This window comes from Bufo bufo, chromosome 10, assembly GCF_905171765.1.
Source record: "Bufo bufo chromosome 10, aBufBuf1.1, whole genome shotgun sequence".
Taxonomy (NCBI): domain Eukaryota; kingdom Metazoa; phylum Chordata; class Amphibia; order Anura; family Bufonidae; genus Bufo; species Bufo bufo.
This window is the reverse complement of record NC_053398.1, coordinates 18524982-18539692: the sequence shown is the minus strand read 5'-3', so window position 1 is coordinate 18539692 and position 14711 is coordinate 18524982. Positions and strand designations below refer to the sequence as shown.

Below are 14711 nucleotides of genomic sequence, written 5' to 3'. Positions count from 1 at the left end.
CCCTCTCCCCCAACCATTTCATCTTCAGGCATTTCTATATGTGGCATCAGACAATATTCTTGAAAGGAGTCTCTCAAACAACCTTTAGAGCTAAAGCAGCTGGATATCTTGGAGCAGAGTCCGAAGGGAAACATTAGGTCACAAAAATAGCTTTAAGAAACACTAATTATTTCATCAAAATACAAAGAATTTTGCAAAACCTTCCCCTCTTTCTGTTTTTAGTCAGAATAAGGACATTGATAACCAAGAGCTATGATAGTTTGGAGGCCGTAGGGGTTGCTACCAGCTAAACCTTTTCAGTAGCTGATCTCAGGGGTTCTGTTACTTGGAGGCTTGGTGACCAGCAGCCACTGCCGAGAGACCCAGTTAATTTTTATTTCCCCTTGCATTGGTCCTCCTGTGTAATGCATGCACGGGTCACGCCCAGGAGGAGCGCCACTGTTCTCCTGGCTAATAGAGGGGGCACCGAGTAGTTCACCTCTCTATAACCTCCATATGGATGATATACAAACAAGTTGCTTAAAGAACACAAACCTATAATATCATACGGACCTCATGGGTATGGGGGGGTTTGAATGGGCATCTATAAAATATTATATTTCTTAGACAGTGGCTGCGGCAGGAGAATGAGTTTGTCAGATGTCCACCAGTTTGACAGCAAGAACAATGTAGTACGCGGCACAATCTTTCCCAGCAATTTGAAGAAATTTGAGTGGAAATGTGAACAGAGCCTTAACAGGGTGGCGCTGATCGGTGGGGGTCCAACACTTGGCAACCCTGCCGATCAGCTGTTGGAAGGGGCTATGGCACCTGGATGAGCACTGCAGCCTCTTCCTTGGCCAGTGATGCCCCGTCCATCAGTCACATGGCCTTTGCGCAGCTCTGTCCCAAGTGAATGCGATTGAGCTGCAATACCCAGCACAGCCACTACAGGATGTACAGCGCTGTGCTTGGTAGACTATGAAGAGACCACCAGCGCTTGTCCCAGCACAGTGACCCCTTCGAACAGTTGACCGTCGCAGGAATTGGAGGAAAATTGTGCCAAATTTATTAAGCGGCACACACGTCTTAATAAAGTTTGCACATCTTGGACTGTCCTAAAAGGCCAAAAATCTATAGTGTTGCTTTTTGCCACATTTTTTTCAGAAATTATAAACCTCTTGGGATGTTTCTGACCGTGCCCCCTCTGAGTAAATCCACCAACTGTTTCAAAGAACCAAGAAGGGAGAAAAGTCACACGTTACAGTGCAGATACCACAATTTGTAATTTTCCATGCCAAAAATCAATGTGGAACCCATATTGATCTCCAGAATAGGGTCCCTAGGGCCGCTATTCATTCACCGCTATGGAAGTTCCAAAAATGGCAATGGCAGTCCCATAGCAGGGAATAGAGAGACGGCCGCGCTTAAACCTAGCACTCTCTATTCACTGCTTGGGGACTTCCGAATAAAGCGGAGCGTGCTCACTCAGCTATTCTCAGGACTTCCGTAGTGTGGGGTGTGCTCTTCTTCACTTGGCGGCGTCCGATTCTCTAGACAGGACTGTATACAAGAGTTGGGACCTGCACCTGTCTGACATTGATGGCATATCCAAGCAATATGCCATTAAGGCCTCTTTCACACGACCGTATGGCTTTTCAGTGTTTTGCGGTCCGTTTTTCACGGATCCATTGTTCCCTTTTTTGTTTCCGTTTTTTCAGTATGGCCTATACAGTAATTACATTAAAAAAATTGGGCTGGGCATAACATTTTCAATAAATGGTTCCGCAAAAACGGAACTGATACGGAAGACATACGGATGCATTTCCGTATGTGTTCCTTTTTTTGCGGACCCATTGACTTTAATGGAGCCACGAAACGTGATTTGCGGGCAATAATAGGACATGTTCTATCTTTCAACGGAACGGAAAAATGGAAATACGGAAATGGAATGCATACGGAGTACATCCCGTTTTTTTTGGCGGAACCATTGAAATGAATGGTTTCGTATACGGAACGCAAAAAAACGGCCCATAAATTGAAAAAAATAAAATAAAAACGGTTGTGTGAAAGAGGCCTTAAAGCCCCAAATGGGCCAACTCCCTGTAAATGAAGTCGGCAGTGATCAGCTGATCACAATGGGTGTGGCTTCAGAAAGACCCCAACTGAGGACGTTGGGGTATAGCGGCCACTACAGGAAAAATGTAGTATCACATGTCAGCCATTCAAATGAATACAGGGACAGCCACGTGGACCACAGTGAGAACAGCTTGTTTGTCGTGTCGTAGAGAGGTCCTTAAGCAGGAGACCTTCCTCCTCCATGATGTCCATACACCCTGACAGTTACAAAATCGCTTTGAATGTGGAGGTCAGTGATGATGTTGCCCTGTCTGTCGTGATTGAATTGTAGATGTTACCATTGTAAAACTACAACTCCCATTATACCCTGGCTTAGTGCTTGCTGTGAGTAGTAGTTTCCCTGCAGCTGAGGGACCACAGCAGTGTAAGGTTTGCTAGTTCTTGTAACTTTCATCATCCCATTCATGAGACATTCATGGATATATCAGGAGACATTGAGATGGTTTGCTATTTTTAGCTTTGTTTTGCCGCAGATTTGTTACAGTTTTTTAGCTCATTCTATATCTTTTGAAACTTTAGCTACAATATTATTTATGTCTAAAATTCCCCAAATATCTTGGGACTCAGAAGAGGATGTGAACGACATAAATTTACCCTTAACCCTTTAATAACACTGGGGCTCCGCAGTGTTTCCTGTAATGGGTAGACCGTCATTCTGTCAAGGGAGCTACTTAAAGGGACACTACACAGACCGTACAGGATATCCAACACAGAGAACACGCATTATAGAAAGTGATGCCACTGTGTTCTTCTCACGTGTTATATAGACACTGATTTCAGTGTCTATATAAATTGATTTGGGGTTTGGAAATCTACAGTGATCCAAATTAACAGATCTCCACGAGTAGGATCAGTTTGTGTGTATGTGAGAAGAAATGGTCACTTTGGCTGATTTTCCCTATTAAGATCTATAATGGGACCAACACCCTGATAATCCATCACCAGGATGATCCTCCTTGATATTGTAAAGATTCTGTGGAAAACTGTTTTCTATGTGGCAAAACAGAGTCCTTACTATTCTGCTGGTGGAGTCACTGTGTACATACATATATTACTTATCCTGTACTGATCCTGAGTTACATCCTGTATTATACTCCAGAGCTGCACTCACTATTCTGCTGGTGAAGTCACTGTGTACATACATTACATTACTTATCCTGAGTTACATCCTGTATTATACTCCAGAGCTGCACTCACTATTCTGCTGGTGAAGTCACTGTGTACATACATTACTTATCCTGTACTGACCCTGAGTTACATCCTGTATTATACTCCAGAGCTGCACTCAGTATTCCAGAGTTATGCAGAATGTAACTTAGGATCAGTACAAGAGAAGTAATGTAATGTATGTACACAGTGACTGCACCAGCAGAACAGTGAGTGCAGCTCTGGAGTATAATACAGGATGTAACTCAGGATCAGTACAGGATAAGTAATGTATGTACACAGTGACTCCCCCAGCAGAATAGTGAGTGCAGCTCTGAAGTGTATTGCAGGCTGTAATCCAGGATCAGTAGAAGATTATAATGCACTATGCAGTTTACAATCTGACTCAATTTACTGGTAATATTTTATTTTAAAAAAATCACTACATTTAAAGGGATATTCTGTTTCACAAAGTAAATATTATTCTTCAGTAACTTTTAGATATACTTTTTGTATCAGTTCCATTCTAAAAAGCCATCATAGAATTTACCTAACATTTGAGAAAGCACCTGGACATCAATACATTTGTTACATTGAGATGGTCACGTGCTATACGGTGTCCGACTTTCATATTGGACATTAAATCATGGAACATCCCCTTTGTGGGTACTATAAAACTTTACTGCTCCTTTAAACAGGTACAGATGGCTTAGGACAGGGGAGGACTCTGATCCCAATCCGATTTTGGGTGTGTGAGTAACACTAATTTGAGTTGTGTCATGTCACCTGCCACTGCAACGCATCCCAATCCAGAACACCCCCCCCCCCCCACCACTAGAAAACTTTGGAGGAAGGAGGGCCGCCCTTTAATAAACAAATGCGTGATTTAATTAGCCCTTTGCTGAGTAATTCACTTTGACAATGAATTTCCCTGGAGGACTTGACTCGCTGCTGGGCAGAGCGAGGAAGAAGTCAAGAGAGGCTGAGCTTGGGAGAGCAGGTTTTTTAGAGGCGTGGGAGAGACGGGCTCAGATCACTGCCTCAGTTGGATGTCGTACCCTTGTGTCTTGCAGACCAGCACGCTGCATGCAGAGGCTTGAAGGTTCAGCCTGGAGAAAGTTTACATGACACCATGAAGGAGAACGAGAAGTACCACGTCACTCCTGATCAGGAGAAAGGCGTCCACATCATCAACATCAAAGCCATCGAAGACATCGGCTACATCCAGCCGGACACCTTGGTAAGTGGCAGATGTTCTTCCACCTTGTACCCATGTAACATATGTCACGTCCACCTTGTAGATCATCTCTACGCGGAGCCCCGGCGTATCAGCAGCCGGATAACGGCCCCTTTGGGAATTTTATAAAACTGTCAAATCGTTTTAACCCCATCACTGCCAAGAACTTTAGGACTGCCGTGAAATCCATTGGGAGTTTAGACTTGTCTTCACTTGGGCTTTACCAGCGTTAAATGTAGCGGGATAAATTTGTCACCGTTTGGACACTGCGCCATATATTCCCTCTATACCAGGGGTCAGCAACCTTCGGCACTCCATCTGTTGTGAAAGTACAATTCCCAGCATGTGCCATTCATTTCTATGGAAGGTCTACAAAGAGCAGAGCAAGTATGTATGCTGGGAGTTGTAGTTTCACAACAGCTGGAGTGCTCAAGGTTGCCTACTCTTGTTCTATACATACGCCATTGGGGGGGGGGGGGGGGGGAACGTATTCTGCACGGTAGGAGCTTTCTTTTTTTATACAGTCACATTGACAAGCATGGTGGATATGCTACAGCCGAGGCCAAGGTATGGTGGCGTATACCAGCTAACGGGGCACTCTTTTGCTATACATTAGGCTATTGATAGTCAGTGGGCTCGTCAGATGTATACATTGGTGGTCTATGGGGGTAACGGTTTACCTGCAGTCCTATGGGGGGGGGGGGGAAACCATGTTGAATGGATCCCATACTATGTGAAATGGCAATCTCAGCTCTGCTCTACCTTAGGAGCCCATATCTAGTTTACCTGCATTACTCTGAGTGCTGTAAGGCTACATGCTCCAGGGCTGGAGGGGTTAACAATATTTCTTTGACAATCCCACTCATCCTCCTCGGTGCAGAATGCCCCCAAAATAGATTGTCTCTCACCAGCGGAATATAATAATCTGATTATCATATGCCCAGTAGTTCTCCTCGCCACTTCCCAAAAAAATGTGCACTTGCTATTGGACAGCTAAGCAAGGAAGCATGGCCGGTCATATTAACGGACTGTATTTATCATATATGAAAACAAAAACTAGGGGGCTCGTGTATCAAAAATGTCCTATGCCCAGCACTTCTGTCTGACAGACACTCGCAGCTCTGGCCGGTAGGTGCATGTACCATGGGGGCTGACCACGTGGCTTCACTGGGGAATGATCCGATCTCCATGAGCATTGCATTGCTAGCTAGCAAGAGAGGCATCATGTAAAGGGCCCCACTGCAAAATCCATAACGGCTCCCCCATCCTCCCAAAGTAGGGACTTCTTATGTGGCACCTCTGCACCCCCTATAGCAGGGATAGGCAACCTCCGGCACTCCAGCTGTTGTGAAACTTCAACTCCCAGCATGCATACTTGCTCTGCTCTTTTAGGAACTCTCATAGAAATGAATGGAGCGTGCTGGGAATTGTAGTTTCACAATAACTGGAGTGCCGAAGGTTGCTGATCTATAATCTATAAGTAATGCACTTAGTGTTCGTTCAGTAGCTGACATGGAGTCTGCAGGTGATTCTGGACTCGGGGATTTTGGCAGTGCTGCTTCCACTTAAGTCAATATGTACATATGTATTTTATATCCTCTCCCTGGCCTTTATAACATCCCGGCCAATCTAGCATCCACACAAGAGCTGCACAGTCAAAAGGAGTTCTAGGTATCGGACGGATCCTGGCAAAATTAAATCGTAGGCGGTGATAACTTATGACTCATTATGTTTTAAGTCTCTTACCATGGAGACTCCTTGTGCTGCAAGGAACCTGTATACACAAAATAGTAGATTTAAAAAAAAAATCAATATGGATTAATTATTTTTTATGTTGGAGGCATTGGTTGTGAAGGTGCACATATCCTTTAGGCTGGGGCTACATCGTGATCTCGGCTGTGATACCTGTCGCATGACCAAAGATCGCTGTGCAGCAGTGCAGTCATTGAACTGAATGGGGTCTGAAGTTGCCTCGACTGCGAGCACAGAACTGCAAAAAAAAACAAAAAAAAACAACAGCGTTGGATGTTTTTTTTTTTTTTGCGATTCTGGAGTCTTAGTCACTGCAAGTTGCGAGTCGTGCTGCACTCCATTCAGTTCAATGACTGCATCATAAACCACAATGATGCTGGTTAGATCAGCTGCAGTCGCTCCAGGAGATGTGGCCGTCACATAAGGAGTTTTTTCCCAGACTGCACATTGTAACGTGTCACATAAGGAGGCACAGGCCACCACTGCGGTTGGCGCGCTGCTTGGAGTACATGTCATTGACTGCAGCAGTGCACATAACTCCCATCTGCACCAGATGTTTACCTGCAGCACTGGATGTCCAGAGAAGACAACAGTGGACCCAAGGAGCCAGAATCGAGCACTGGGGAGCAGGTCAGCACGCTTCACTTGACAGGTTCTGCAGGGTGGACAGTCAAAAACTGATAAGGGGCTGGAAACCTTTTTAATCATCACAAGAGCGTGAGCTTAAAAAGAAGTTCCAAATAATCTCAATATCTCAGAAGATCAACCCAAATTGAGTATCCCGTTTGCAGGATACACCTTCAGGTCTATAGCCATGGAATCTCACCAACGCCCTGTTGTGAACCCTTCAAATCACCCACAGAGAAAAACAAACTTCCATTGAATGGGGACATAGAGACCATGAGAGGCAGGGACGGTTTAGGTTGGTTGGAAGCCCCTGAGCAAAAATATTTTTGGGGGCCGACTAGCATTTCTATTTTCACCCAAGCCAACACAGTTAAGTGTAAGGGTACGTTCACATCTGTGGCATCTCGGATCCGGTAGGCTGTTCCTGGTAGAGAACAGCCTGCCGGAGTTCTCTAAATCCAGCATAGCCAGATAGTTCCACGTACTGCACGACCCCACAGACTATAACGGGAGCCGGAAGCTTTCTGGCATGATTGCCGGCTTTCGAAAGCCGGCATTTCGCTGGAAAAAGTGGTTGAATCCCATTATAGTCTCTGTGTGGCACTATCTATGCCAGATCCGGAAAACTCCTGACAGATCCTGGATGCTGCAGATGTGAACGTACCCTTACCTGAGGGTTTCACTATCAGAACCGCAAAATTAATTTGGACCCTTTCATCATACCCCCAGAATAAATGCAGAGCCCAAACTTCCAAATACATTTAAAACTAATATGGCCAGCATTAAAGCTGGCACAGTGGTCGTCAACCAGTCTTTCTAATGGTCATTTTGGCATTCCATTTTCAAGGAAGGCTGGGTGACAACCTCTGTAGTAGCAGCATTTGTACCCTTGTTAGTTGTCACCTGGCTTTTTCAAAAACAACAAACAAATCAAAATTTCAGCAACTTGACAAAATGTAGATGCTGCAAGAACTCTAATCCCTTCCCGCACAGGACATTCTGGCAGCGGAGCGATGTACATATACAGTGAAATATCCGATCCCGGTTTAACCCCTGAGGTGCTAGGAGGGGGCCGCCGTTGTCACCTCACCATCAGCCCAATCATCACAATTACAGGGGCCGATGTTTTTATAGGGACAGACCTGGTTCTAATAAAAGGACCCCAGGACTGTCTTGCCATAATGCCTGTTAGGGTATACCTTAGGCATGACCCATCAGTTGCACATACTTTTTACATGTGCAGGATATATAGGTATTCTAAAGGAAAAAAATCTATGTATAAAATAAAATACCAGAGATGGCAACCTGGAAGAGCCCTTCACCGGGTGATAGTTGTAGGCGGCAGCGAAAATGGAAGCGGCCTTTTAGGTTGTACATGTGACTATAGCACTGATGAGACGCAGAATAAACATTTGCATTTAGTGACTTACAGGTGACATCTCCTCCAGATATTTTCTCTTTCGGTCCTCTTCAGACCACCATGACGACTCCCAGCAACCACTCATCTCTGCTGCCCACATGTCTCAGGCATCCGCACCTTATATAATAAAACACAAACTCCTCTTAGTACCACAAACTGCACCCTGAACATTATAACAATATACACTGTGCCCTAAATGCAATTGTTTCACATATTATACCCTCTTAAAATAACCTACCATACACATGATGTAACACCCCAGAGTGGTGTTACCACTTTTGCACATTGCTACTGTCTTTATTGGTCTAATCTCATGTCATCTTATGCATTTATTCCAGGTCCTATACACTGAATTTCTAATGTTATGTAACTGTTCATATGTAATGTGCCTGGTTCACCAGCAAGTGGCAGCAAATATAGCAGATCTATAGTTAGAGTGGAACTTACCATTCCATTCTAACCCACCTCTGTAGAGGAGTGGGCCAGCCCTATTTCCTGCAGGAAGGGTGGGGCAGAAGTTCTAGTCAGTCTAGCTTACCCCCAAGCTAGGGGAAGGGTGTGCAGTGGCAAGCCTCTGTTGGACATGCCTATGCCAGCCAGAGCACCTTAAGCTCTGCTGGCCATGGAGGCCAAAGCTTGAAGCCTCAGGAGCCAGGAGGAAAGTTTCCTGGCATAACCTAGAGTCAGAAGAAGCTCAGTTATACAGCCAGCCTGTCAGTACAGCAGAACCCCTATTTATTGCTTCGGAGCCAAAGCCTGGGGTCCAGCCGTATCCAGGTAGGAGCACCGTGACACACAATAAGAGACATTTTAGGCCGCACTACACCACTCGGCAATTCCTACACCTGGGACACAACATAGAGAGCCCTAGAGGGAGGTGTCCGTTGCACACACACAGCACCTTATTATATAGTGTACATAACAGTGCTCCCTAAAAACAGAATCACCTAAGTGTCCCTAGTATGCAGTGCCACACGCCTTGCGCCCCCCAGTATGCGGCGCCACACGCACTGCGCCCCCCAGTATGCGGCGCCACACGCCCTGCGCCCCCCAGTATGCGGCGCCACACGCCCCCCAGTATGCAGCGCCACACGCCCCCCAGTATGCAGCGCCACACGCCCTGCGCCCCCCAGTATGCATCGCTACACGCCCTGCGCCCCCCAGTATGCAGCGCCACACGCCCTGCGCCCCCCAGTATGCAGCGCCACACGCCCCCCAGTATGGCACGCCCTGTGCCCCCCCCCCCCCCCCCCAGTATGCAGCGCACTACACTCCAAGCCAATCAGTATGCGGCACTACACGCCCTGTGCCCCCCATTATGAGCCGCCACATGCCCCCAGTATACAGAACACCACACTCCAAGCCGAAAAGTATACAGCGCCCCATGCACTGTGCCCAATGTTCCGTGCCCCCCAGTATATAGCAGCACATGCTCTGAGCCTTCCAGTATACAGCACCACACACTGTGCCTGCCCCATATATAGTACCTCATGCTCTCTGCTTCTACAATACACCATGTGCTCCCTGTATATGGTGTCTACAGAGGTTGATGCAGATAATGGCTTACATGCTCTGTGCCATCTATAGAGCCACCTACCCTATACTTACCTGTCCCTGGTCCCATGTAGTCATCCTGCCATGCAGGCCTGCTCCTACAGAAACTCGCCGGCGGTGCGATAATGTCATCATGCCGCCTGCATCACAAAAAGTGCTGATTATCCCGCCAATGCTACGGCAGCTGCTCAATTATATCTGCGTCCTGCCAATACAATTCAGTGCAGGGGCCCGGGAATCGGATAAATAGACCTGGTGACTGGGGGCCCAAACCTCAGCAAGTCCCAGTAAAACTGGCAAACTTAAGAGCTCTGAGGTCCAGAAGGGCTCCAGAATAGTGGTGTAACAACAACAGGTTCAGAGGTAGCAGCTGGTCCAGTCACACATGGGCCCCTGTGGTGTCTGAGGGGCAAGGTACTGATACAGGTTTATAAAATGGTCTAAAAGAAAATCTTTGTTGCCCATAGCAACCAATCACAGCACAGCTTTTAATTCATATTTTACCTGTGTAAAATGAAAGCTGCGCTGTGATTGGTTGCTATGGGCAACACATTTGCTTCATCTTTCAGTATCTTCCTCCTCAGACTTCCACTCTTGACTCTCCAGTCTGCACACGCACAAAAGAAAATGCACACCTATCAGCCGCCTGCTGACCTTGAGGGGAAGATTTATCAAAAATGGTGTAAATGCAAACTGGCTTAGTCGCCTATAGCAACCAGAGTCCACCTTTCATTTTCCATAGAAACTCTGAAAAATGAAAGGTGGAATCTGATTGGTTGCTATAAGCAAGTCAGTCAGTTAGTTTTCCTTAATGCCATTTTTGATAAAATCTCTCCCTGGGATCTCTGCTGCCATCTCCCACTGGGTGGTCCTGACTAAGGAGGAGTATCCGGTCCTAGTGGGAAGCACCTTGACAGCGCAGGCCCCATCTTATTATGCAAACCTACCACCTCTTATTTCGAATACCGTGACGGTCTACCGGCCCGGTGGCCACCGGAATTAGCTTCAAGTTAGGACTTCTATGAGCACCGTATGACGGCACTGTACAACTGAGTTTGTACAAAGCCATGAACCACCCGTGTCCACGGGGCCTAACATGACTGAAAGTCAGACATCAGATCCTCAGGATTAATATGGTTTTATAGCAGAAAACACACTGGTATTTGCAGTTATTTGGAGCTCTCAGAAACCCAGTGACTGTCGTTTCCGCTGTGAAAAGGGCCACAACTATTCCTCTCTCTGGCGCATGCGCGGAAGAGGTGGATTCAGGTGTTTGTTCATGTGCCGAAGAGAGGAATGATTCTGGCCCTGTCCACCACGGAAACGACATTCCGTCCTTCGCTCCAGCCGGAAACCTGGTAAAGAACATGACGTCAGTGGAAGATGGATTTTAGGAGGGGGCATCACGTGACCCAAGAGGTCAATCCACGAAACTTCGAAATAAGCTTTCTCCCATAGTCGTGTTTCCCGTCATTAAGGTGGATTTGCAGGAAATGCTGGGCCCGGAAAATCCTTTGAATGGTTACCTTCTTCAGTGGCACACATTTACTAATGTCAGTGCATCTAGATTTTGGCGTAAATTGTGCCAAAATATGGTGAAATTGCAGCGATCGGGTCCGCAGGGGCAACACATGAAGCACGGTGGGCCGATGGGGGTAGTAGTCGATTTACTCACGGTTAGCGGAACCTCCTTGGGCCGGCGTGCAGTGATGGGGAGGACAGCACCAGTTCTTCCGGGGCACTCTGTTTGTCCAGGGAATCCCGCCAGATGGTGTTCGTGGTGCCCTGAGGGGAATGGGTTTTTGTTAAGGTGCCTTGGCGGCAGGGTCCCTGGTGTTCGTGACGACAGCACCGTTAGGTGCAAAAGAAAAGTAATAAACTGAGTCCAGACCTTGTGCAAAGTTCAACAGCAGCTTTACTTGAATAAACTTTTCTCTAACAGTTTACAGACTTTATCTTGGCTCCAGCAGGGGTTAGCATTAACTGTGGCAGGCAAACAAACTCAACTCTGCTACATCTGTTGCTCTCTGGCTCTGCTGTACTGACAAGCTCAAATGGAATCTTTGCTTTCTGCTTCAGGCTGCAACTTCTCTCTCTCTGTAGCCTGATTCTAGATCAATCCAGGGAACTATTCGTCCTGGCTTCAGGGGCTCCAAGCTGTGGCCTCCACCTCCAGCAGAGCTGAAGGTGCTCTAGTTGGCTTAGACAGGACACGTCCAGCAGGGACATATGGACCCGCTCCCTCCCTTGGCAGGGGGGGGGGGGGGGGACTCTCAACTCACTCCAACTAACTAGTCTTCTCCTCTCCTTAGAGAGGGAGTTTAGAATGGAAAGAAGGGTTCCATCCTCTACAAAGTAGCACTGCCATGTTTGCTGCCACCTCTGGTGAACCAGGCACATTACATCTGAACATAACAGTTACAAGAAATAGATTTGCACATTGTGACGGACCTGCAATAAATACACAGATGACATGGAATTAGCCTATAGGAGACAGTAGTAGGGTGCGGAAGTGGTAATGGCACTCCGGGTCATTACACAATTTGGCACATCTAGATGTAGATCTGCGCCTAGTCCAACGAAGGGAGTGCATGCTTCCCAAATGTCCCTGTTTTGGAGGGACAGTCCCTCTTTTTGCCCCTCTGTCCCTTTTTTTTTTATCCATAAATGTCCCTCTTTTTGACCTGGGGAATTAAATAAATGTACTAAACTGCTCCTTACTAAAGTGTCTGTATGGCTTCTACCTGTATATAAGACCAGAACTTCATTATTTGATGCAATTTGGACCTTGGAATATTTACAATCTGATGATTTATGTGCTAATATGTATATGGACATTGAAGCGCAAAAAGAAAAATTGTCCCAGGGGCTCCATATGTGGGAAAAACGAAAGGAACTTACACTCACCTAACCGATCCCCGAAGGAGTCAGTAATTATGCTTTGGGCGGAGTTAGAAGCGTAACCTAGTATGTAAAAAACTGCCATGATGCGCACCGCACATATTGTCCCTCTTTGCAATTTTCAAAAGTTGGGAGGTATAGGAGTGACGTAAATTTTTTTGTTGTGGCCCATCAGATTATTATTCTCCCTTTAGGACCATGTAGTCCTGCATTTCCACATGAATACAGAGCACGATGTACCCATAATAACCATAAACACGTTCCATTCTCATCCAGAAATAGCCGAGAAGGTTACATAATAATGAGGTGTATCCACTGATGTAAACAATATCATACACACCTGTTGCTTAAAGGGGAACTCCATCTTAATGTCATCCTCAACTGGGATTTCTCCTCAAGGCTAACCGCGGGCTGTTTTGCAGAAATTCAGCGTGAATTTTTGTGCATTTCTGCACCAAAAAAACATTACTTGTTACTTGTGTTTTTTGGTACAAATTTGATGCGGTTTTGCAGCAGATCTCACCCTTCCATCGAAAAGGGTAAAATCAGCACAAAAGAAAAGTAAACCGGTCAAAAATCCAGACGGCAGGTCAATTCCTGCACGGGACAGAGAAGTAGAGATTTATGAAATCTCATACACTTTGCTGGTACTGTATTACACTGCGGTCTTTCTGCACAAGTATCCACATGGAAAGACTGTGTGTAATCCACAACGTGTGCAGGTAGCCTTAGGCTAAATGCCCATGATCAGAATTGCGTGCGGAAATTCCGCACGGTAGGTAATGCACATTGTATTCTATGAGAATTAGAAATTTTCATGTACACGATGCAAATTTTTTCAGTGCAGATTTTTAAATCCACCGCATGTCAAATTGACTTTGTTTTCCTTCTTGCATAACGGGACCCAAACGGATCCGTTTTGATTCCCATAGACTTATATTGGGACGGAAAACAAATGGAATGCCTTTTAAAGGCTTCCGTTTTGCATTCCGTCATAATACAAGTCTATGGGCAGAAGAACGGATCCGTCTTATGGATTCCGTTATAACGGAATCCCTAACGCTAGTGTGAACTCACCCTTAGTACAGTATTCAGACCCGACAGGAGGGGGGCGTTTAGGCAGCATATGAGATGAGGACTGTCGGGTGGAGTCATATATTTATCTGCAGGTGAAGCCTAATTATCTGGGTCAGGTAGGTGTTTTACCAATCATTTACTTGTCCGAGGAGCAAATGACCATGGCCTCTATAGAGGCTGACCTGTGTATAGAGTCTCCAGTGACGCTGCCTCCAAAACATATAGATCTGCCCAAACAGATTGGATTAATAGAAGTAAGTGCAGATGCTTTTTATTTGTATATTTCAGTTCAAGATTCAAGTCCTGTATGCTTCTGGGAGAGGCCAGCGAGGGGCACGCTCCCCTGTCCTCCAGTGAACTCCTCCATTTTCAGGGCCCCTACACACACACACAAACTTAGGGTGCAGTAACGCACGTGTGAAATGGCTCTTACAGTATGTGGCCATTTTCAGAACCATTGGAGTCTGTGGGGGCCATAAACAATGGGTGCTAGGCCGGCTTTTGATGTATAAATAAATAAATAAATAAAAAAACAAAACACAATCATTAGGCCCCTGTATGAGAATATTTTGCCACATGGGAGTTTTTGCACCATGCTGGTCACTTGGGAGCGGTGAGAGAGTGTAGGGGACATGGCAGCGGCTGAGACATTGGGCTTGACATATTTACTATTTTTTCCCCGCTTGGAAATTTGTATAAAAGCGGAGTGAAAATGCTGAGGATTTTTTGCGGGTCGGATTGACACCCATTAATGGTCCCGCAAAAGATGTGGACAACACACATGTGTTCTGTCCGCATCCGGTCTGCGCCCCCCCCCCCCCCCCCCCCAAAAAAAACCAGAACATGTCCTATTCTTAGGCCCCTTTCACACGAGCGAGT

The 14711-nt window shown here is 46.1% G+C and overlaps 1 protein-coding gene across 4 annotated transcripts in view; it reads left to right on the top strand.

Annotated features, from left to right (window-relative positions):
* ANO1 (anoctamin 1) overlaps nucleotides 1-14711 on the top strand; it is a 169164-nt gene that overhangs the window by 62423 nt on the left and 92030 nt on the right. For all 4 annotated transcript variants that reach the window (XM_040409086.1, XM_040409085.1, XM_040409088.1 and 1 more), the window contains exon 2: nucleotides 4338-4504. In XM_040409086.1, coding sequence (XP_040265020.1) covers nucleotides 4338-4504 — 167 coding nt within the window. The remainder of the gene's footprint in view (nucleotides 1-4337; nucleotides 4505-14711) is intronic.